We start from the raw sequence: 25,634 nt of genomic DNA on the forward strand, positions 1-25,634 counted from the left end.
TACTGTTACACTGGCACCACACGGTCAGGTCTATGACCTCCCCCCTATAGGAAATTGGAGTGTGTCTAGTGTTTCTGGGATGATGGTGTGGTGAGCCATGACCAGCCTTTCAAAGCACTTCATGGCTACAGACATGAGTGCTACGGGTCGGTAATCATTTAGGCAGGTTACCTTGGTGTTCTTGGGCACAGGGACTATGGTGGTCTGCGGAAACATGTAGGTATTACAGTCTCGGCCAGGGACAGGTTGAAAATGTGAGGGAAGACACTTGCCAGTTGGTCAGCACATGCTCGGAGTACACGTCCTGGTTATCCATCTAGCCCTGCGGCCTTGTGAATGTTGACCTGTTTAAAGGTCTTACTCACATCGGCTACGGAGAGCATGATCACACAGTCGTCCAGAACAGCTGGTGCTCTCATGCATTTTTCAGTGTTACTTGCCTCGAAGCGAGCATAGAAGTCGTTTAGCTCATTTGGTAGGCTTGTGTCACTGGGCAGCTRGCGGCTGGCCTTCCATTTGTAGTCCGTAATAGTTTGCAAGCCCTGCCACATCCATCGAGCTTTGGAGCCGGTGTAGTACGATTCAATCTTAGTCCTGTATTGAAGCTTTGCCTGTTTGATGGTTCGTCTGAGGGCATAGTGGGATTTCTTATAAGCGTCCGGATTAGTGTCCTGGTCCTTGAAAGTGGCAGCTCRACCCTTTAGCTCAGTGCGGATGTTGCCTGTAATCCATGCCATCTGGTTGGGGTATGTACGTATGGTGACTGGAGACAACGTCATCGATGCACTTATTGATGAAGCCGGTGACTGATGTAGTTTACTCCTCAATGCCATCGGATTTGTCCTGGAACATATTCCAGTCTGTGCTAGCAAAACAGTCCTGTAGCTTAGCATCTGCGTCATCTGACCACTTCCGTATTGATTGAGTCACTGGTACTTCCTGCTTTAGTTTCTGCTTGTAAGCAGGAATAGGGAGGATAGAACTATGATCAGATTTGCCAAATGGAGGGCAAATCATTTTGTGCCAATGATTTAGTCTGGCTTTAATTCCAATTTATCTACAAATGTAAATGTATACTTGGTATGTTGGATTCACTTCTCCATCTCAACCAGGAATTAAAGTAGAAGAATAGGAATAAATCAAATCCCAATTTTTTTWAAGTGCATTTAAAATTGTATTTTATTTGGTCTTATTATTTAACTTATGCCAAGACTCTGGGCTACCGAAAACAACCTGGCAATGTCTTCCATAAGGGCAACCAAAGGCGACAAAACAATGAGAATTGGTTCCTCGATCTGTCACATTTTCTTCACTACCAGAAGAGGCAGGTGGTAAATCAAGCTCTTGCCGACCCAGCCGGTAGAAAAMCCAAAATATCTTCTTCCCTGAGAAAAGCCTTCAATGCAGTTGTTTTCTGTTCTTTCAATTAAGTTATGCTCTCCTGTTCTGATATAACGTCTGCTACAGCAACATCAACACCAACTTCCTTAAGATCAGCCATACAGTGGAGGGGAGGGAGGGACTCAAATAGTTTGAATCTGGTTGTGACCAGAACCTATCTGCAGCGGTGCAACCAGTTTAATAATTAGAATGTGATACAAAACGTGCTTTAGGACCATGCGGACGCCTCAGAGCGGTTGGTTAGGCTGTTTGGAGTGTTTATTCAACTATATATAAAATAAATATATATGTTATGTCCCCCCCAACAGAATGTAATCTCGCAAGAGTTCGAACGAGGCTAGCGTTTCTGAGGGAAGCAATGAAACTGAGTTTGAGATACMGATGGAGAGATCAAGAAACCTTGTGAGAGAAAAGAGAGAACAGAGACATACAGACCGAGACAGATAGGGGGAGAAACACACATTAGAACATTCCCCCACCAGGGTGAACAATACCACACTGAAAGTTCCTCTCACATCCTCTTTCTTTGACACCCCTCTCACCATCGCCCCCTCATTCCTCACCTTTCCCCCCTCCTTCCCATCCTCCCACACAAGGCCCATTATCACTATCCTGGGAGAGAAAAGGAGTGGTATTTATAGATCCAATTCCTTGCAGATGTTTTTTGTGTTTCGAAAATGAAATTCAATCTCAAGCTATTATCCCTGAATACACAACTATTGTTGCAATCTATTATTATGGAATTATATATCAATTTTTTGGAACTCAGAAGAGAATATGAGGGGGAGGATGAAGAGAGATGGGGGGGGGGGGGTGGTGTCTTCAATCGGGCTAACTCTAGAGACGGATCCTGCTGCATTATTGATGAAAGTGAATGGCAGACGTTTTCACTCCGGCTCCGATGTTGGGTCTGTCTGCCTGTCATGTAACATTAATTGACATGGCCTTTGGGGTGGGTGGCACCCATCCATCCATATATCCAATTTCAGTTTGGACCATGAATAATTCACGGGACACTCCACTGAACATACAATGAAATGTCCTGCATCAGATSGAACCTCCTGCTTTTGTGTGCAGTACAGTAACCACGACATGATCTATGTGTTATGTTACTACAGTGAAACGCTAGATATCAGACATGTGAAGTTTCACATGTACATTTGTCATGTTTATCATTATTTTTGACCACTTCCAGATGCGTCTGGTCTCTCATCCAGGGACATACCAGGACCAACCCTGCTTAACTTCTGAGGCAAACCAGCAGTGGGATGCAGGGTCCTATGRTGTTGGAATAAATGTGCCAAAACTTGCAACTGGAAAAATGGCAGTGAAAGCAAAGGCCAATGTAACATAACCAAAGATAGGGAAAATTGCAGGAAAGAAGGAGGCATTTTAATTTGAATAAAAAAACWTTTTTTTAATCKATTTACAATTKATTTGTTCTCTCATTTCAAAATGACTTCCTTGTAATATTTTATTTCGCTATCAATACTTTTAGGTTTATGTTTTTCTTTCAATATCATTATTTTTGTATGCAAAACTYCGAATTTTGTTCTTGACTTCAGGAGTTTTGCTTGATATTAATGGCACAAAAGTAACTCACTCACTAGAGGATTGCACCATATAATAACACTATATAATATTTGCACCATATAATATTACTCTATTAATAACTTCTTATGGCTGCAGTCCCGTTAATGGAACTTTTAATTCCACATGTGAAAGTGAGATTTTCACGTGGAGTTTTCTTTCATGGGAAACAGCTAGGCTTGGGCGGTATGCAGACTGTTATACCTTCATTCCGAACTTGCGCCATTCCGGGATATTCGGTAATACTGGCAGTAAACACAAGGGGCAACATTGTGTAATTCGACATGTAAAGTACAAGTACATGTAAAATCCTACAGTGAATGCTAACCTTTTATACAGTCTTTGACATAAACTATTTGCAGGACATATATCCCAGCTAATAAAATTATACAAGTAACAAAACAAGTTTGCTGCATACACAAAACAAATATAAGACAGCAAGGCACATGATCCAGGAAGCGATTCTCTGCTGTTACCAAGAGAAGCTTGATTTTGTAAGAAGCTAACCACTTAGCTATTAACTAGCTACTAAATTAACAAACCAAATTCGTAACTGCAGGGCATTTAGCACATTCTAGACAATTAACTTAATAGTTATAAGATATCTAGCTGACGAACATTTAGTTGTGAATTCCATACTGTAACTAGATCACCTGACATGTGATGCACAACCGTAAGAGATTCACAAGGCTTGTCGTTCGCTTGTCATATTGTGCTTGTAAACAAATACCATGTGGCTAAAGACTACCGGCAAGCTTCATAATGAATTATAATGTGACAGGTGAAATGAAGAATGCGATCTGCTTTATCGCCTAACATATTGCACAAGTTGACTGACGGTATTGACTTAAAAATAGCTACAAATATTCAAATGTATTAAAAAACTTTACAGAAATAGTTTCAACGGTATTGAAAAACCATCCCATGACTACTTCCAAATATGCCAGTATACGGTATAAATGGTATACCGTCCAAGCTTAGAAACGGCAAATATGATTCTCATATGTGAATTTCTTTCACTTGAAAATGCTATTCCACAAGTGCAAGTGAGATTTACACGTGGAGTTTTTTTAACATGTGATTTTCACATGTGAATCTGCCATTCACGTGAGGTGCCATTCACGTGAGGTGAAAACATGTCATTCTCCTCATATGTGAAAAGTTGGTGATGACTTGTGAACTAAATTTAATACATATGATATTATGGTTTTACATGCGACATGTAGGTAGGTTCAACATGTGAAAACAGCTATTTCACATGTGAAAATGTGACTTTTACATGTGAAACGGCAAATTTGACGTGTTAAATTATTTCAACAGCAACTTTTCTAATACAATAGAATAAACATTAAAATCAGTTATCCCCCTAGAGTCGATTGATACACCTGTGCGTCAATCTAAGTAACATAATAAACAACATTGGATGAATCTCAACCCTCAGCATCCACCTACTGTGTGTCGAACTTCCGTATCTGCGGTGAAAGGTGGCAGAGCTAGGGCGGTGTTTGTCAAGACTATGAGACATCCCAAAAATCGGACTTGGGAGAAGACCCAAGAACCTGATGGTGGTTTTGTTCTACATCACCCACAAGTGTCACAGGACTCGTCTGAAGGTAGCCGGTGCCGGTTTTTAAAAATGAATGGAAGTATGAAAGTAGTTTTGTGCCTACCCAAAAAAGGGGTTAAATATGTGTTAAAATAAAATGATGATAATATTTACTGAGCTTTCTTATATCTCCTAGAAATAGGACAGACACTTTACAAACCTTGTTTCTTATTATACATTTTTTGACTGCCTTTTTTGCCATTTATGAATGTGTTATTCAATGCGTTTCTCTGGGCTATATTAGTAAAGTCCAAATGAAATATTTTATCAAATAATTGTTTATACCTAAAGGGGTCCTAAAATTCGAATCAAATAGCTAAATGATCCCCCCCATCCACCACAGCTTAGACTTTTAAGAATTAACTCATTATAAGATGAAAGCACAGTTAAAGAAAACTTCCAAACAAAGCTCATGTTTTGCAGATACTTTTTTAATTGAGCAGAACCTTCGTTCTGCTGATGCAGCACCACCGGATCACATTGTCTGGATGCAGACGGAATTAAATTGGTCATGCAAAATCAGCCCCTTTAGAACAAACCAATTCATTATTTACAAGCTTCAGTAGACCAGTGAAACGTAATTTATTGTAATCATTAATGGAGCATTCTGTTGGGGTCCGTACAAGAGAGAGCCGGGAAAAACACCCAGAGCTCTATTTTTAACAAACTTTATTCAATGGTGAGTCTAAGCGCTGGCGGTAGCACTACAGCTCCGTGGGTGTGTAAGAAATATTTATCGCTATTTTCACAGCCATTATTATGAGCGCAATAGCTGGCGGTGGCGCGAAAGGGCTGGGTTTGATGAATAATCAAGTTGTAAGTGTGACAAGGGCTTGGCCACTCACTGGCAATCAAGGTGCAATCAAGTTCTGTATGTTATTGACAGTCTTTGCATTGTCATCAACTCCAATTTCGGCAGGGGTAACGGCATATTATCCTCCTAGTCCATTATTGTTACAGGCATTGGTTTTTCCACTTATATTTCAAGGTTGGACGTTAGCACATGGGACGCGCACAGGTTTGTCATCTCGTTAGTGGGTAGGTGTTTCACCTCTGCTGACCTAGGTGATATTTAAGATTGGCTGGCCCAGTGCTCCAGTTGTCTTGAGAGATGTAGAGGGTTAACTCCTTTAGTTGTCTCTCCCTATTTGATTTATTGAAAAAAATACCTTTATCTGATCTTCCCTGTTTTCATTTTGCTCCACATTTTGGTGTGCCTCCTGTCTTTAAGTTTGGTGTGGGTTTTATTTTTGTTTGCCTGTTTTTCGGCAAATTTAGTGGGCACTCATGGTGGGTGTCTTTATGGTTCCAGTTGTTGTTACTAGTCAACTTTCAGTGGACACCCCCATGAGTCTCTTTCATAATCCCTCCTAAAACCCCATCGTTTTGGTTGTTGTCAGTGACTCTGTTCGTTCCCCCTTCTGTTTGAGCAACATTATTTGGTTTTCTTGTTGGGAAACGCAACAATTATGGATTGATACTACAGTTTATTAAATAACATGGGCTCATCTCTCATTTCAAGACGGGCATATAGCCTACATGGAGGGGTTTTTACACATCCAAAATAAAAACAGGAGCTGGCAAAAATAATGTAATAGCCTACATATATTTATTGATAAAAATGGGATGTCCGCTCACTGTTTTGCTCCTGCCTAACTTGATTTTTTAATCAAGCTTTGGTGAAAAAGGTTTATTTCAAAGCGGTCTCACGAGGCAAACCTTTTATCAATAGTCTTGACTACATGGCGAATGCATTGGGTATGACAAAAAAACAGAGGAGGGGAGGCTGTGCTTGGTTTTTAATCAAATTAAACAAAATGGGAGAAATCATTAGTTTATGTTTCTAAATATGAGGTTAACGGGCACAAAAACACTATCTTGTTCCGTGTGCATAATGGGCACTGCGTCACAGCTGGATAGGATGAGCTTCATTTGTCAAAAGCTATGTGATAACACAGGGTTTCCAGAACTCGGTCCTGGGGCCCCGCCTGGGTGCACATTTTGTTTTTTGCCCTAACACTACACAGCTGATTCAAATAACCAACTCATCATCAAGCTTTGATTATTTGAATCAGCTGTGTAGTGCTATGGCTAAAAACAAAACGTGCACCCAGGCGGGGCCCCAGGACTAAGACCATCGATAAAAGGTTTGGCTCGGGAGACCGCTTTGAAATAAATCTTTATCACCAAAGCTTTATTAAAAGATAAAGTTAGGCAGCAGCAAAACAGTGAGAGGACATCCGCGTTTTTATCAATAAATATATGTAAGCTATTACATTATTTTTGCCAGCTCCTGTTATTATTTTGGTGTGTAAAACCCCTCCATGTAGGCTATATGCCCAGGACCGAGTTGGGAAACACTGCCATAACCAACTGCTTCACAGCTAAGACCAGCTTTCGATTGGACTTAAATGTCCCTACCAGCTCATACTGAAATTGGCACTTTGGTTGTGCATTGTTACTCTGAAATGGTGATGTATTGTTAGAAAGTGTATTTAGTGATACGATTAACTGCAAGTCAACATTATGTATAGGCTAGTGCTTTATTAATATAAATGTGGCAGCAATGCATGAACGCAACGACATTCTACACATTTATCACACTGGGTTGTTTTTCGAAAGTAAGTTGAAGTCGGAAGATTACATATACTCAGCCAAATACATGTAAACTCAGTTTTTCACAATTCCTGACATTCAATCCTAGTAAAAATCCCTGTCTTAGGTCAGTTAGGATCACCACTTTATTTTAGAATGTGAAATGTCAGAATAATAGTATTCTTTCATCACATTCCAGTGGGTCAGATGTTTACATACACTCAATTCGTATTTGGTAGCATTGCCTTCAAATTGTTTAACTTGGGTCAAACGATTCGGGTAGCCTTCCACATGCTTCCCCACAATAAGTTGGGTAAATTTTGGCCCATTCCTCCTGACAGAGCTGGTGTAACTGAGTCAGGTTTGTAGGCATCCTTCCTCGCACACAATCTTTCAGTTCTGCCCATAACTTTTCTATAGGATTGAGGTCAGGGCTTTGGGATGGCCACTCCAATACCTTGACTTTGTTGTCCTTAAGCCATTTTGCCACAACGTTGGAAGTATGCTTGGGGTCATTGTCCATATGGAAGAACATTTGCAACCAAGCTTTAACTTCCTGACTGATGTCTTGAGATGTTGCTTCAATATTCCACATAATTTTCTTCCTCATGATGCCATCTATTTTGTGAAGTGCACCAGTCCCTCCTGCAGGCAACAGCACCCACAACACAACATGATGCTGCCACCCCCGTGCTTCACGGTTGGGATGGTGTTTTTCGGCTTGCAAGCCTCCCCCTGTTTCCTCTAAACATAACGATGGTCATTATGGCCAAACAGTTCTATTTTTGTGTCATCAGACCAGAGGACATTTCTCCAAAAAGTACAATCTTTGTCCCCATGTTCAGTTGCAAACCGTAGTCTGGCTTTTTTATGGTGGTTTTGGAGCAGTGGCTTCTTCCTTGCTGAGCAGCCTTTCAGGTTATGTCGATATAGGACTCGTTTTACTGTGGATATATATACTCTTGTACCTGTTTCCTCCAGCATCTTCACAAGGTCCTTTGCTGTTGGTCTGGGATTGATTTGCACTTTTCACACCAAAGTACATTCATCTCTAGGAGACAGAACGCGTCTCCTTCCTGAGCGGTATGACGTCTGCGTGTTCCCATGGTGTTTATACTTGCGTACTATTGTTTGTACAGATGAACGTGGTACCTTCAGGCTTTTGGAAATTGCTCCCAAGGATGAACGAGACTTGTGGAGGTCTACAATAGTTTTTCTGAGGTCTTGGCTGATTTCTTTTGATTTCAAAGAGGCACTGAGTTTGAAGGTAGGCCTTGAAATACATCCACAGGTACACCTCCAATTGACTCAAATGATGTCAATTAGCCTATCAGAAGCTTCTAAAGCCATGACATTATTTTCTGGAATTTCCCAAGCTGTTTAAAGGCAGAGTCAACTTAGTGTATGTAAACCTCTGACCCTTTGAAATTGTGATACAGTGAATTATAAGTGAAATAATCTGTCTGTAAACAATAGTTGGAAAAATGACTTGTGTCATGCACAAAGTAGATGTCCTAATCGACTTGCCAAAACTATAGTTTGTTAATAAGACATTTGTGGAGTGGTTGAAAAACGATATTTTTTTTAAGTGTATGTAAACTTCCGACTTCAGCTGTATACAGTACCTCCAGAAAATKTTCATACCCTTTGACTTATTACGCATTTTGTTGTTACAGCCTGAATTCAAAATATACAGTATAGATTTTTTTTCAGCCATCTACACACAGTACCCCGTAATGACAAAGTGAAAACCTTTTTTCTGTATTTTAAAAATGTATTTAAAATTAAATACAGATATTAATTTACATAAGTATTCACATTCCTGAGTCAATACATGTTATAATCAATTTGGACAGCGATTACAGCTGTGAGTCTTTCTGGGTATGTTTCTAAGAGCTTTGTGTTACAAATGCAAGGAGGCTTGTTGTGCAATTAAACTGAACATTTTTACTTCAGATGTTGACCACTCGTTCAAAACTCACTCATCCAATCCTTACACCTCCGTTTACGCAKAACGTGCCTGATACATTCTTAAAGAAACAGTATTCAATACTCAACTGAGCATCGACACCATATTACTGAACACAACACTRTTATTCTTTATTCTGACTAGACAGTCATTTTCAAGTATTGCCATAGATTTTCATGCCGATTTAAGTCAAACCTGTAACTAGGCCACATACTGTAGGAACATTCAATGTCGTCTTGGTGAGCAACTCTAGTGTATATTTGGCCTTGTGTTTTAGGTTATTGTCCTGCTGAAAGGTAAATATGTATCTCCCAGTGTCTGTTGGAAAGCAGACTGAACCAGGTTTTTCCTCTAGGATTTTGCCTGTGCTCTATTCTGTTTCTTTATATCAACAACAAAGAACTCCCTTGTCCTTGCCAATGACAAGCATACGCATTACATGATGAAGCCACCACCATAAAAATATGAAGAGTGTTACATCACTGATGTGTTGTGTTGGATTTACCCCAAACATAATGCTTTGTATAAAGGACATTTCTTTGCCACATTTTTTTGCAGTTTAACTTTAGTGCCTTATTGCGAAACAGGATGCATGTTTAGGAATATTTTTATTCTTCCTTTCACATTTAGTTAGTATTCTTAGTATTGTGGAGTAACTATAATGTTGTTGATCCATCCTCAGTTTTCTCCTATCACAGCCATTCAACTCTGCAACTGTTTTATACCCCATTGGCCTTATGTAGAAATCGCTGAGCGGTTTCCTTCTTCTCCAGCAACTGAGATAGGAAGAACGCCTACATCTTTGTAGTGACTGGGTGTATTGATACACCATCCAAAGTGTAATTAATAACTTCACCATGATCAAAGAAATATTCAATATCTGCTTTTTTTCTTTTCGAGGCATTGAAAAACCTCCCTGGTTTTTGTGGTTGAATCTGTGTTTGAAATTCACTGCTCGACTGAGGGACCTTGCAGATAATTTTATGCGTGGGGTACAGAGATGGGGTAGTAATTCAAAAATAATATTAAACACCATTATTGCACACAGAGAGTGTCCATTCAACTTATTTTTATGACTCMTTAAGCACATTTTTACTCCTGAACTTATTTAGGCTTGCCATAACAAAGGGGTTGATTATTTATTGACTCAACACATTTCAGCTTTTATTTGTAATGAATTTGTAAACATTTCTAAGAACAGTATTCCACTTTGACATTATGGGACATTGTGTGTAGGCCAGTGACACAAAATATCAATTTAATCATTTTTAACTGCAGGCTGTAACACAACAAAAGTCAAGGGGTGTAAACACTTTCTGAAGGCACTGTATATCACGTTGTCAATGTAAATTCGTGACAGTTTTGCCACTTTTGCCTACAGACAATTTGATTGTCAATGTAAATCCGTGACAGTTTCGCCACTTTTGCCTGCAGACAATTTGATTGATAAAGTTCAAACAAAGTCAAATCAAATCAAATTMTATTTGTCACATACACGTGGTTAGCAGATGTTAATGCGAGTGTAGCGAAATGCTTGTGCTTCTAGTTCCGACAATGCGGTAATAACCAACGAGTAATCTAACCTAACAATTTCACAACAACTACCTTATACACACAAYTGTAAAGGAATGAATAAGAATATGTACATAAAAATATATGAATGAGCGATGGCCGAACGGCATAGGCAAGATGCAGTAGATGGTATAGAGTATTGTATACATATGAGATGAGTAATGTAGGGTATGTAAACATTATATAAAGTGGCATTGTTTAAAGTGGCTAGTGATACATTTTTTACATCAATTCTTCATTATTAAAGAGGCTAGAGAAGAGTCAGTATGTTGGCAGCAGCCACTCAATGTTAGTGATGGCTGTTTAACAGTCTGATGGCCTTGACATAGAAGCTGTTTTTCAGTCTCTCGGTCCCCGCTTTGATGGACCTGTACTGACCTCGCCTTCTGGATGATAGCGGGGTGAACAGGCAGTGGCTCGGGTGGTTGTTGTCCTTGATGATCTTTTTGGTCTTCCTGTGACATCGGGTGGTGTAGATGTCCTGGAGGGCAGGTAGTTTGCCCCCGGTGATGCGTTGTGCAGACCTCACTACCCTCTGGAGAGTCTTACGGTTGTGGGCGGAGCAGTTGCCGTACCAGGCGGTGATACAGCCCGACAGGATGCTCTCGATTGTGCATCTATTAAAGTTTGTGAGTGTTTTTGGTGACAGGCCAAATTTCTTCAGCCTCCTGAGGTTGAAGAGGCGCTGCTGCACCTTCTTCACCACGCTGTCTTTGTGGGTGGACCATTTCAGTTTGTCCGTGATGTGTATGCCGAGGAACTTAAAACTTTCCACCTTCTCCACTACTGTCCCGTCGATGTGGATAAGGGACTGCTCCCTCTGCTGTTTCCTGAAGTCCACGATCATCTCCTTTGTTTTGTTGACATTGAGTGTGAGGTTATTTTCCTGACACCACACTCCGAGGGCCCTCACCTCCTCCCTGTAGGCCGTCTCGTCGTTGTCGGTAATCAAGCCTACTATTGTTGTGTCGTCTGCAAACTTGATGATTGAGTTGGAGGCGTACATGGCCACACAGTCATGAGTGAACAGGGAGTACAGGAGAGGGCTGAGAACGCACCCTTGTGGGGCCCCAGTGTTGAGGATCAGCGGGGTGGAGATGTTGTTACCTACCCTCACCACCTGGGGGCGGCCCGTCAGGAAGTCCAGGACCCAGTTGCACAGGGCAGGGTCGAGACCCAGGGTCTCGAGCTTAATGATGAGTTTGGAGGGTACTATGGTGTTAAATGCTGAGCTGTAGTTGATGAACAGCATTCTTACATAGGTATTCCTCTTGTCCAGATTGGTTAGGGCAGTGTGCAGTGTGATTGTGATTGCGTCGTCTGTGGGCCTATTAGGGCGGTAAGAAAATTGGAGTGGGTCTAGGGTGTCAGGTAGGGTGGAGGTGATATGATCCTTGACTAGTCTCTTAAAGCACTTCATGATGACGGAAGTGAGTGCTACGGGGCGATAGTCATTTAGCTCAGTTACCTTCGCTTTCTTGGGAACAGGAACAATGGTGGCCCTGTTGAAGCATGTGGGAACAGCAGACTGGGATAAGGATTGATTGAATATATCCGTAAACACACCAGCCAGCTGGATTGCGCATGCTCTGAGGACGCGGCTGGGGATGCCGTCTGGGCCAGGAGCCTTGCTTGGGTTAACACGTTTAAATGTTTTACTCACATTGGCTGCAGTGAAGGAGAGCCCGCAGGTTTTGGTAGCGGGCCTTGTCATTGGCACTGTATTGTCCTCAAAGCGAGCAAAGAAGTTGTTTAGTTTGTCTGGGAGCAAGACATCATGGTCCGCGACGGGGCTGGTTTTCCTTTTGTAGTCCGTGATTGACTGTAGACCCTGCCACATACCTCTTGTGTCTGAGCCTTTGAATTGTGACTACTTTGTCTCTATATTGATGCTTAGCTTGTTTGATTGCCTTGCGGAGGGAATAGCTACACTGTTTGTATTCGGTCATGTTTCCGGTCACCTTGCCCTGATTAAAAGCAGTGGTTAGCGCTTTCAGTTTTGCGCGAATGCTGCCACCAAGCCACGGTTTCTGGTTGGGGAATGTTTTAATAGATGCTGTGGGTACAACATCACCGATGCACTTGCTAATAAACTCGCTCACCAAATCAGCGTATTCATCAATGTTATTGTCCGACGCAATGAAGAACATATCCCAGTCCACGTGATCGAAGCAATTTTGAAGCGCGGAATCCGATTGGTCAGACCAGCGTTGAACAGACCTGAGCACGGGCGCTTCCAGTTTTAGTTTCTGTCTATAGGCTGGTAGCAACAAAATGGAGTCGTGGTCAGATTTTCCGAAGGGAGGGCGGGGGAGGGCTTTATATGCATCGCGGAAGTTAGAATAACAATGATCCAGGGTTTTGCCAGCCCGGGTCGCGCATGCTGATATGCTGATAAAATTTAGGGAGCCTCAAAAGAAAGTACATGGTTATTGATTGCCTTGGTTCAAATTATTCATGTCTGGACTAGAGATTGAGTGGGTCGAAAGGGAATTAGAGGAATTGTTTTAAACTTCTCTACTTTGCCAAGTAAAGTTTTATGGTTAAAACGTTTATTGGGATGTATAGGCTGTGTTTGTTTTCACAATTAGGTTACCTATTTGAAAACAATGGCAGCCTACCTGTGTTGATTTCGATCATAGGCATTATAGCCTAGGCTATGGCTGGAAAACACGAGGAATGAGGTAACTCCAATTTCAAGAGAGAATACAACTGTTTCCAATGGCTTTTCATCACAATTACGCTGGCGAACACTACACTGTCTTTGTGAATGAACGGTCGCTACTCTCGCGTACCCAAAATTCACATCGTTGACGGATGTCCCTCCGTGTGATTTGGGCTTATGTTAGTTGTATGACAGTGATGTGTTATGTAGGCCTTGAAGGATTGAAGGAAAGTGTTAGAGGAGACAAATAGAGAATTCTGCTTAATAGACAATGAGATATAGTGAGGTCATATTACACTGGCTTAATGACTTTGTCTTCCTTTGCTTGTTACATTTGGACACTCTAATCAACAATTATGTTTTTTTACTCATGTTTATGTGGCAAAACCCTGGCGGCCAAATAAACTAATTTGCTGTGTATGATTAAACGGTTGATTATCTGGCACTGTTTCCCCTTACTGCCCAGTTTATTTGGCTGATTAGCAGGCTGAGAGAGTTAGGTAATGAAAACCACATTCAGCTCAATAGCCTTTTTATGGTTCAGAGTGGTTCATGATGCTAACTCTAATTGCTGGGTTGATTAGTGAGGTGTCTGAATCGTCTCCTTTCTCTCCCTGGTTCTATTCTGCTGTCCCAGTGTGCCTGGAGAAGGCTAGGGGGGTGGGGGTGTGTGTGTGTGTGTGTGTGTGTGTGTGTGTGTGTGTGTGTGTGTGTGTGGTGTGTGTGTGTTGTGTGTTGTGGTGTGTGTGTGTGTGTGTGTGTGTGTGAGCCTGTGCGTGCGTGCTGATCATGGGTGGATCGTTTCAGTAGGAAAGCAGAGGCACTAATCGACTCCCACTTTTCCGCCACTGTCAGCCCTTTCCTGTGAGCTGCAATAAAGATAGATTAACTTAGAGACAATCAAAATGTTTTTCGATTCATCACTCTCTTGGCAATAACATGTTTCCAGGTGGTGACAGTAAGGAGAAAAATATCTAAACAAAGAGAGGGAGGAAGGCTGTGGCCCACGCTGGTATGCCTTATGTAATAGTCCTGATGTGGTTTGATATCGATGGATTTCTGATGGAGAGACCCATAGGACTAGTACGCTATGGATACGGAGAAATATGATACAGTAGACTATAGGTGGATGTATATGTTTCTCTCTTACAGAAACAATGTGTTCTTTAGTCCTGGGGGATTTTTCAGTGTCAAAGAGTTGGACACAAATGTAAATGGGTGATTTTCAAAGGTGACTATGTCAAAATACTTATTTTCCTTTGAATAATTTAAATGCATTGCTTGCTGTCCAACAGAGGAAAACAAACGCAACAGTCCCGAATTGCCGTGTCCTTCAGACATACTGCCAGTGTATTATAGATTATGAATATCAACACTGAATACAATCAAAAGAATGTGCTCTCTGACAGGCCACCTGTTGTGTGTGTTTGTAGTGTTTGTGTAACATCTGTATTTACATGTTCCTATGTGTTGTTCATTTAGTGTGGATTTGCATATTATTCAACTGTGTTTGCATTTCACTGTGTCTGAGGACCCAAAAGCCAGCAAGTCTGTTCCAGTGTGTGGTGTGTGTGTGTGTGTTTTTGGTTTTGGTTTTACTATCCTTGTGGTGACTCACAAGCATAGTAAAACACGGAAAAATACTAGTTTAGGCTTAGGGATTATGGTTAGGTAAAATATGTTTTTGAATGGGAATCAATTGTTTGCTCCCCACAAATATAGTAAAACAAATGTTTGAATTTGTGGGTGTGCATTCATTTGTGTGTTCGTGTGGATGTGCATGGCTCTTCGAGTGGCAGTCAATAATTTCCATCAGGCCCATCCATCAGCCTGTGTGTCATGGCCTGATGTCTGTGTTCACATCCATGAGAGCTGTAATTATGCAGCGGGAAAAGGAAATACACAGCTGATTAGCCGGTCACTAAGGCAAGGACATTGACATGCAGTAACTCACACTCCAGCTCCTCTGCACTTACTCTGTCAGAAATGGAGTGCTTGCCATAGATCTGTCTGAATAAAGTAGTAGTACATGGTAAGTAGGCTTGTATTTGGATGGCATATGCTCCTTACGGAGTAAAAGGGTTTAAGTCAAGTAAGACAACGCTCAGAAGAGCAACAACATGTTCTTGGTCAAAGCGTTCAGAGAGTTTGCTGTGGTCAAATCAAATCAATTCAAATTGTATTTGTCACATGCGCCGAATACAACAAGTGTAGTAGACCTTACATTGAAATGCTTACTTACAAGCCCTAACAAACAATGCAGTTAAAAAAATAATATATATAAATGAGGAATAAGAAATAAAAGTAACAAATAATTAAAGAGCAGCAGTAAAATAACGATAGCGAGGCTATYTACAGGGGGTACCGCTTAGTCGAGGAAATCTAGCCAGTGCCCCTGCTATTGGGGAACAAATAACTGACAAGTTAATATAAACATAACTTGCCAGTAAGTAATGAAAAAATTCCCCCGAGGGGATTAGACAGAGTTCACATTTCCTTTGTTAGTTGGACGTTAGAGCTTAGCATAGCTTTCCGTTGAGCCTTTTGAACAGTAAACATGCATCTAGTTAGGGATGCCTGAACATGATGCTCTATGWGCCTTCAGATCTGACTGTCCAAAGCTCTTATATGTGACTACTTCACCAGTTCCCCAATCACTGTGTGGATGTTGTCTTATTTACTTCCTGAGAGGAAAAAAGTCTCTGGTGGTCTGCTCTGGTACTAGGGAGTTGTTGGGAAGAATATAGCAAATTGCACCTCTGTGGAAATATTTTAATCTGCTGTAACCATGGGGGTGTTTTCTCTAGAGTTTAATGTATGTGAGAGTTAGTGAGGGTGACCTGCAGAGAACCAATCATCCACTTAGCTGGTGGAGAGACTTAAAGTGTGTGTGTGTGTGTGTGTGTGTGTGTGTGTGTGTGTGTGTGTGTGTGTGTGTGTGTGTGTGTGTGTGTGTGTGTGTGTGTGTGTGTGTGTGTGTGTGTGTGTGTGTGTGTGTGTGTGTGTGCCCCTGTCAGACAGACATGCGAGCATGACTGCGTTTAATGAGTGTCAGGTCATAATCAAATTTAGATGATCAAGATGTAAGCCTTGACTGTTTGTGAAATTGATTTTATCAACAGAGACAGAAGTCAAATGAAGACTGAGGGAGTGATATTTACACAGATTGGACCTGGGCTGGACTGACTTCTTTTACCCAGCATGCACTCAGGGCCTGTAATGTCCCCCTTGTTATTTGCATTGTAAATAATGGGCTAGAATGGCATAATACATGCCTAGAAGCACTTTTCCCTCTCTCCTATCAGTTATGATTGTTTATCATCTSCCATTAGCTGGCAGAGGGGCCCAACACATACCCGTTTTTCCTCTTTTCTCATTTTTGTGTGTCAGGTCTAGTTTAGCACTTCAAGGATTACAGCTTTTCACCGGGAATCTCACACTCACAAGGCTTGCCACCCCAATGTAGCTATATAGACATAACTTGTCATATGATGCTTGTGTACGCTAAACCATTAAAATCCCTTCCATGATTTGTCAGTGAAAATTATTGTCTCTTCAAGAGTGGCGTTACTTAGAGCAAGGTCAGATTATTTATGACTATGAGGAGGACGCAGACAGCTGGATATAAATATGGGTGCTCACGCTATGGTCAGTGTTGGCACATTTACTGTGCCATAAGATTGATAGCCTCCATTCTACTTTCTGAGTTAATGTACATATTGATAGGTTTGATTTTCATCAAATCATAGCAACTGTGCACACTTGGTTCTAGGGGTGCTGTTGTGAGTCAGAAGAGAAAAGTCTGAAGGGAAGAGGGCAACTGACTTTGTTGACCCATTTCATGTAATGGTCATACACAAAATAGCCCAAATTGGTGAAGTGAAATWWAAAAAAWTACGTGTTTAAAAAAATGTAAAAAAAATTRAAACGGAAAAGTGGTGCGTGCATATGTGTCACGTTCTAACCTTAGTTCTTTTGTATTTTCTTTGTTTTAGTATGGTCAGGGCGTGAGTTGGGTGGGTTATCTATGTTTTGGGTTTCTATGTTGGGTTGTTCGTTTGGCCTGATATGGTTCTCAATCAGAGGCAGGTGTTAGTCTTTGTCTCTGATTGGGAACCATATTTAGGTAGCCTGTTTTCTGTTGTGTTTTGTGGGTGGTTGTCTTCCGTGTCTGTGTGTTCCACACGGAACTGTTTCGGTTTTCGTTCGTTCAATTTATTGTTTTGTATTTTCAGTGTTCAGTTTGTTCTATTAAAGTTTCATCATGAACACTTACCACGCTGCGCTTTGGTCCTCCTCTCTTTCTCCAGACGAAGATCGTTACAATATGTTTTCACCCCATTTCACTCCATCTCTACGCAGACGACACTATTCTGTATACTTCTGGCCCTTCTTTTGACACTGTGTTAACAACCCTCCAGGCGAGCTTCAATGCCATACAACTCTCCTTCCGTGGCCTCCATTTGCTCTTAAATACAAGTAAAACTAAATGCATGCTCTTCAACCGATCGCTGCCTGCACCTGCCCGCCTGTCCAACATCACTACTCTGGACGGCTCTGACTTAGAATATGTGGACAACTACAAATACCTAGGTGTCTGGTTAGACTGTAAACTCTCCTTCCAGACTCACATCAAACATCTCAAATCCCAAAGTCTAAATGCTAGAATTGGCTTCCTATTCCGCAACAAAGCATCCTTCACTCATGCTGCCAAACATACCCTTGTAAAACTGACCATCCTACCAATCCTCGACTTCGGTGATGTCATTTACAAAATAGCCTCAAAACCTACTCAATAAATTGGATGCAGTCTATCACAGTGCCATCCGTTTTGTCACCAAAGCCCCATATACTACCCACCACTGCGACCTGTACACCTCTCGTTGGCTGGCCCTCGCTTCATACTCGTCGCCAAAACCCACTGGCTCCAGGTCATCACAAGACCCTGCTAGGTAAAGCCCCCTTATCTCAGCTCGCTGGTCACCATAGCAGCACCTACCTGTAGCACACGCTCCAGCAGGTATATCTCTCTGGTCACCCCCAAAACCAATTCTTCCTTTGGCCGCCTCTCCTTCCAGTCTCTGCTGCCAATGACTGGAACGAACTACAAAAATCTCTGAAACTGGAAACACTTATCTCCCTCACTAGCTTTAAGCACCAGCTGTCAGAGCAGCTCATAGATTACTGCACCTGTACATAGCCCACTATAATTTAGCCCAAACAACTACCTCTTTACCTACTGTATTTATTTATTTATTTTGCTCCTTTGCACCCATTATTTTCTATCTCTACTTTTTCTATCTCTACTATCTCTACTCTACTTTTTTTTATTTTTTACTTGCTATATTGTATTTACTTCGCCACCATGGCCTTTTTATATTTTTATTTATTTATATATTTTGTTTGCCTTCACCTCCCTTATCTCACCTCACTTGCTCATATTGTATATAGACTTATTTTTCACTGTATTATTGACTGTATGTTTGTTTTACTCCATGTGTAACTATGTGTTGTTGTATGTGTTGAACTGCTTTGCTTTATCTTGGCCAGGTCGCAATTGTAAATGAGAACGTGTTCTCAATTTGCCTACCTGGTTAAATAAAGGTTAAAAAAATGTTTTGTTGTTGCTGTGAAGCCCCTAAATAAGATATGATGCAACCAATTACCTTCAGAAGTCACATAATTAGTTAAATAAAGTCCACCTGTGTGCAATCTAAGTGTCACGTGATCTCAGTATATCTACACCTGTTCTGAATGGCCCCAGAGTCTGCAACACCACTAAGCAAGCGGCACCACCAAGCAAGCAGCACTATAAAGATCAAGGAGCTCTCCAAACAGGTCAGGGACAAAGTTGTGGAGAAGTACAGATCAGGGTTGGGTTATAAATTATAAAAAAATATCTGAAACTTTGAACATCCCTCGGAGCACCATTAAATCCATTATTAAAAAATTGAAAAAATATGGCACCACAACAAACCTGCCAAGAGGGCTGCCCACCAAAACTCAGAGACCAGGCATTAATCAGAGAGGCAACAAGGAGACCAAAGATAACCCTGAAGGAGATGCAAAGCTCCACAGCAGATTGGAGTATCTATCCATAGGACCACTTTAATCCATACACTCCAAAGAGCTGGGCTTTATGGAAGWGTGTCCAGAAAAAAAGCCATTGCTTAACATCTTATGGCTGCAGGGGCAGTATTGAGTAGCTTGGATGAAAGGTGCACAGAGGTGCCCATAGTAAACTGCCTGCTCCTCAGTCCCAGTTGCTAATATATGCATATTATTATTCGTATTGGATAGAAAACACTCTGAAGTTTCTAAAACTGTTTGAATTATGTCTGTGAGTATAACAGAACTCATATGGCAGGCAAAAACCTGAGAAGTTCCACTTCCTGTTTGGATTTTTTCTGAGGTGGCAGATTTTCAACCAAGCTCTAATTGAAATTACAGCGAGATATTGATGAGTTTTCACTTCCTACGGCTTCCACTAGATGTCAACAGTCAATAGAACTTTGTCTGATGACTCTAATATGAAGGGGGGCCGAAGGAGACAGGAATTAGTCACCACTGCCACGAGCTGACCATGCTTTCACCATGTGCGTTCACATGAGGAGGACCTCCGTTCCACCGCTCATCTGAAGTCAATCTAATTCTCCGGTTGGAACGTTATTCAAGATGTATGTAAACAACATTCTAAAGATTGATTCAGTACATCGTTTGACATGTTTCTACTGACTGTTAGGGAACTTTTGGACATTTCGTCACGTTATAGTGGACGCGCTTTGTGACTTTGGAATTGTTTACCAAAGGCGCTAACCAAAGTAGCTAATTGGACATAAATAACGGACATTATCGAACAAATCAAGCATTTATTGTGGACCTGGGATTCCTAGGACTGCATTCTGATGAAGTTCATCAAAGGTAAGGAAACATTTATCATGTATTTTCTGGTTTCTGTTGACTCCAAAATTTTATTATATTTCTGAGCGCCGTCTCAGATTATTGCATGGGTTGCTTTTTCCGTAAAGTTTWAAAAAAATCTGACACAGCGGTTGCATTAAGGAGAGGTATATCTATAATTCCATGTATATAACTTGTATTATCATCTACATTTATGATGAGTATTTCTGTTGAAACGATGTGGCTATGCAAAATCACTTGATGTTTTTGGAACTAGTCAATGTAAACTCAGATTTTTTTATATAAATATGAACTTTATCAAACAAAGCATGCATGTATTGTGTAACATGAAGTCCTATGAGTGTCATCTGATGAAGATAATCAAAGGTTGATTATCTGCTTTTTGTGACTGCTATATTTCGCTGGAAAAATGGCTGTGCTTATTGTGGTTTGGTGGTGACCTAACATAATCGTTTGTAGTGCTTTCGCTGAAAAGCATATTTGAAATCGGACACTTTGGTGGGATTAACAACAAGATTACCTTTAAAATGATATAGGACACATGTATGTTTGAGGAATTTTAATTATGAGATTTCTGTTGTTTGAATTTGGCGCCCTGCACTTTCACTGGCTGTTGTCATATCGATCCCGGTAGCGGGATGCAGCCATATTAAAGAAAAATATAAGCAAGCACGTTTGGTGTTCATCAAAAGGTATGTGGGAGACTCCCCAAACATATGGAAGAAGGTACTCTGGTCAGATGAGACTAAAATTGAGCTTTTTGGTCATCAAGGAAAATGCTATGTCTGGCGCAAACACAACACCTCTCATCACCCCGAGAAAACCATCCCCACAGCATGATGCTGCCACCACCATGCTTCACTGTGGGGATGCTTTTCATCGGCAGGGACTGGGAAACTGGTCAGAATTGAAGGAATGATGGATGGCGCTAAATACAGGGAAGTTCTTGAGGGAAACATGTTTCAGTCTTCCAGAGATTTGAGACTGGGACGGAGGTTCACCTTCCAGCAGGACAACGACCATATGCATACTGCTAAAGCAACACTCAAGTGGTTTAAGGGGAGACATTTAAATGTCTTGGAATGGCCTAGTCAAAGCCCAGACCTCAATCCAATTGAGAATCTGTGGTATGACTTGCTGTACACCACCAGAACCCATCCAACTTGAAGGAGCTGGAGCAGTTTTGCCTTGAAGAATGGGCAAAATCCAAGTGGCTAGATGTGCCAAGCTTATAGAGACATACCCCAGGAGGCTTGCAGCTGTAATTGCTGTAAAAGGTGGCAATACAAGGTATTGACTTTGGGGGGGTGAATAGTTATGCACGCTCAAGTTTTCTGTTTTTTTGTTTGTTTCACAATAAAAAAATATTTAGCATCTTCAAAGTGGTTGGCATGTTGTGTAAATCAAATGATAAGGCAACAAAATAGGAAAAATGACCAAGGGGGATGAATACTTTCGCAAGCCACTGTATAGAGATGTTATCTTTGTGTTCATCTGAGACTAACATGAGTGACCTCTGATCTGATAATACTTGGGCTTGTATGGTTTGCAACTTGAGATGTTTCAGTGCGTGCGTGGCATCTTGCCGTCAAGCCATGTCAACTCTCACAGTCTCTCACATATCTCTTATGTCTACCATATTTCTGAATCCAACCATCAATTTTGTCTTTGTTCTTTCTCCAGAAACTGTGCCTACCGGCGACTACTGAGAAGGACATCTTTGCCCATCTGGGTTTGGAGTACGTGGAGCCTTGGCAGAGAAACGCATAAGCATCTTCCTCTCAGACACCCATACAACACCATCTTTATACATACAGTACATTAGGGGTTCCTAACTTTTTAATTCTCAGTCCGCCTTACATCATTGGGAAACACATTTTGCCATGGGGTGGAGAAATATTTTGCCATTTTAAAGCTCATTTCCTGCAGGTCTACAGATTTTGGCATGTCTTATGTGTGTTTATTTAATATCTGAGTGAGTTAAACATTACAACAAAATCAATGGGCTAAAAACCTAGCTAAAAAACATTAGCTGACATGGGCTAGTTGATCTGGACATTTCTGACAAGTTATAAATCGCTATCTAATAACTGACATGACAAAGGGAAAAACTGCTGATGCGCTACCCAATTTAGAAATTTCAACTTTCATGAGTAAGTTGAAAGCCCGACTGAGTTCCTTAAAAAACTGGTTTTGGGGAACTCCGCGCCACCCCTGGCATCCCCTTGTGCCCCCCGTAGTTTGGGAACAACTGCAGTACATAATTCCCATCTGTCTCCCCCCTCGGCTACACACTACTGCAATCTCATTTCAAAGAGCCTAATCTGGGTTGATTTCTATACTTGTGTTCTGTTGTCAGACTACATAACTGATGTATGATTCATGATTCTATTCTTTTCATCATGCCTGGCTTTTTTCTCTTAGCCTCTTAGTAAATAAAAATGATGTTCTGTCATTCAAAACCCGTTTTTCTCTTGAGTATTCTTATGTGATTGATACGTAACTATAAAAATCAAATGGCTACGAGGTAAAAAGGGAAAGAGGAGAGGGGCATAAGCGCGGGCGAGAGAGAGAAAGTCCCTTGTTGAGTAAAATGGTTGTAATCACCCTCCTCCTGGCAGGACAGCGCTCGGCGTGAACCGGAGCCAAGCCTCCTGGGAATGGAGAGGAGGGTAATGAGCTGCAGATAGAGGTGCATTCAGCATCCCCGTTTAGCCTCCGTTAGTGCCTCCACATCCACTGGAAGGCATTTACAGTAGCTACTGCTACAGCCTCCTCCACTCAGTCTGCTGTGTCGCAATGAATCCCTTCCCTCGGTGCAGGAATGAATTGTGCTGATTAAGGCCAATCAACTGTACTGGAGATACTGCAATCACCAGGGTTCATATGACAGGTCAGTTTACATTGTAAATACAGTTATTTACAGATGTAGAATCTTAATTTGAGACAGTTTGCTAGAGCAGGAAAATAATCCTGCAGCAACAGGAAATGGGCATTATTATGTGGATTATAATGAATGGACATTTTTGTAGGGGTTGAGACATTTTTTCTTTGGCCAAATCAAGTCAGAAATGTCTAAGTGGAAATGACAAACTTTAGAAGCCAAGTTTGCATTTCCTGCTGAGCAGAACAATTCTCAGCAACAAAGGAGTGATCAAATTAACATCCTACATCGGTTTTAAGGGCCTCTTATTAGGAAGCATGGTATTACTCTTCTTATGGTAGCTGTGCTGGGTCATACAGATTCATCTGCTGAAGATATAAAGAGCACAGACCTCCAGCCGCACAGTAGCATGGCCTGCTGTCCTGTCCACAACCTAGCCCAGTTTCCCATGATGCGCAGATCAAGCACATCCCATGATACCGCTGAAAGATCACTGGGGCTATCACATCCTAGTGAATCACCCTATTTAAAGATCTTTAAGTAGAGCATAACAGGCACTTTGAGGACTCAACCCCAGGGCCTAGCTCTCCCTCTCACCCCCCTCTCTCCCCTATCCTGGCTGGCCGGTCAAACAGAGAGCCACACTAACTACATTCTGAGACAGGCCTACACAGTGGTGTTGAAACTGGAGCTCTATCTGGCTTTCTCTGGAGGCCTGGGTCATTGGGTTGTATAATAATAAAACAATGGTAATGAACTTTATACTGTCCAGCTGAGGCAGCTTATCTAATACTGCATGGACAAATACTTTTTAGCTGTGATGTCTTCTATGGGAGGAATTCAGACCCGAGTTACCCGTGCGTAAATTTAATTTAATTCAATTTTTATGCACTTTTCTCTCTACCCATATTCTGACCTTTTAACTTACTGATGGGAAAAAGCCAGTGCCAGCAAGGTACACATTTGAATAAGGATACGATGAATAAGGTTGCGCAACCTGTTGGTTCCAAGTGGAAAAACATCAAATACATTTTTTCCTGACATAAATAACACCATTCTCCATGCACTGTAATTTATTAATTAGTAAGAGCTATTGATTGGGAATTTAGGCTTGGTTTCTGTACAAGCACTTTGACAACTGCTGATGTTAAAAGACATTTATAGATACATTTGTTTTATGATGAGAGCTAGCTAAATTAGTAATCCTTTTGGATAAGGGGATTGTAAATATAAATTACAATTGTTTTAGATCTATTTTACCTTATGATTGTTGGAAACAAATGTGAAACAAGTCATATGGCAGCAAACTGAAGCATATCAACATGACAGGTAGGCTATGTGCCATTATGCAGAAATGTAATTATATGTCCTTGCAAGGATGAATCTTGGAGACGCAAGCCAAATGAGATGACAAGCCAAATCTGTACAGAGTCACAGTCGGGCCAAATGTAATCTTTGTGCGCTACAGAATGTTTTAATCTCAGTCCGGACTGTTCTCACGTTTTTTTTAAAACAATTTGTATCATGTTAAATATTAGCCACTATCGGTAGCCACCGTCAGTAATACCCACACACACATATAATTATCACTTTAGTGTTAGTTCCCTTCAATTTGTAACCTGCATTTGGCATCATTAGATTACATTGTTCGTTTCCCTTTCTTTCCTCTGTCATGTCCGTGTGGTTGATCCCGAGGGTCGCTAGTAATGATAGTGGAAAATATTTTACGTTTTACAAGTTGTTCAATAATTTGGGACATGCAGCCCATGTCACGCCCTGACCTTAGATCCTTTTTATGTCTCTATTTTGGTTTGGTCAGGGTGTGAGTTGGGGTGGGTATTCTATCTGATTGGGGATCATACTTAGGCAGCCCTTTTTCCCACCTTCAGTTGTGGGATCTTGTCTTTGTTTGGTTGCATGTATTTTGCACGACGGAGCTTTTCGTTCGTTGTGTTTTTTTTTCGCTGGTTCACATTTAAAGTATGATGAACCCAAGTCATGCTGTGCCTTGGTCTACCCTTACACCAAGCCTGGCAATTTAAACCTGGAGCCTGGCGCATGGTTTACAATGACTGGATCGTTGTCATATCAGTACCATAATCAGTGAAGATTAGGGTAGATTTACAGGACTATTGATCAACCCTTATTGTCACAGTTTTCTCCCCTTCCTATATTTAATGGATCAAACAACTGAATGGCAACTTTCAGAATGAATCAAGCCACTGTATTTCTGAGTCACCAATATATTTTGTGTGTAAAGGCTCTCCAAACCTGTTTTTTATGATGTAGGTAGATTCCTAACCCTAAAAGATCCAAGATTTTTAAAATCTACCAATCGGTGCTGAAACTGAGATGTTCATAGGCCTATATTTTGATGGATTTCTTTAATTGATCCCTAATATTCTGAACCTATTCTGAACACATTCTCTGT

The 25,634-nt window shown here is 41.2% G+C and overlaps 1 protein-coding gene across 1 annotated transcript in view; it reads left to right on the forward strand.

Moving 5' to 3' along the window:
* The window catches only part of dntt (deoxynucleotidyltransferase, terminal), a 157,971-nt gene extending 135,248 nt beyond the window's left edge, over window positions 1–22,723 (forward strand). The window contains exon 11 of the mRNA XM_024007193.3: window positions 22,003–22,723. Coding sequence (XP_023862961.1) covers window positions 22,003–22,089 — 87 coding nt within the window. The 3' untranslated portion in view covers window positions 22,090–22,723. The remainder of the gene's footprint in view (window positions 1–22,002) is intronic.
* The last annotated feature ends 2,911 nt before the right edge of the window (window positions 22,724–25,634 follow it).

Source organism: Salvelinus sp. IW2-2015, linkage group LG18 (genome assembly GCF_002910315.2).
Source record: "Salvelinus sp. IW2-2015 linkage group LG18, ASM291031v2, whole genome shotgun sequence".
In the NCBI taxonomy this organism is placed as follows: Eukaryota; Metazoa; Chordata; class Actinopteri; order Salmoniformes; family Salmonidae; genus Salvelinus; species Salvelinus sp. IW2-2015.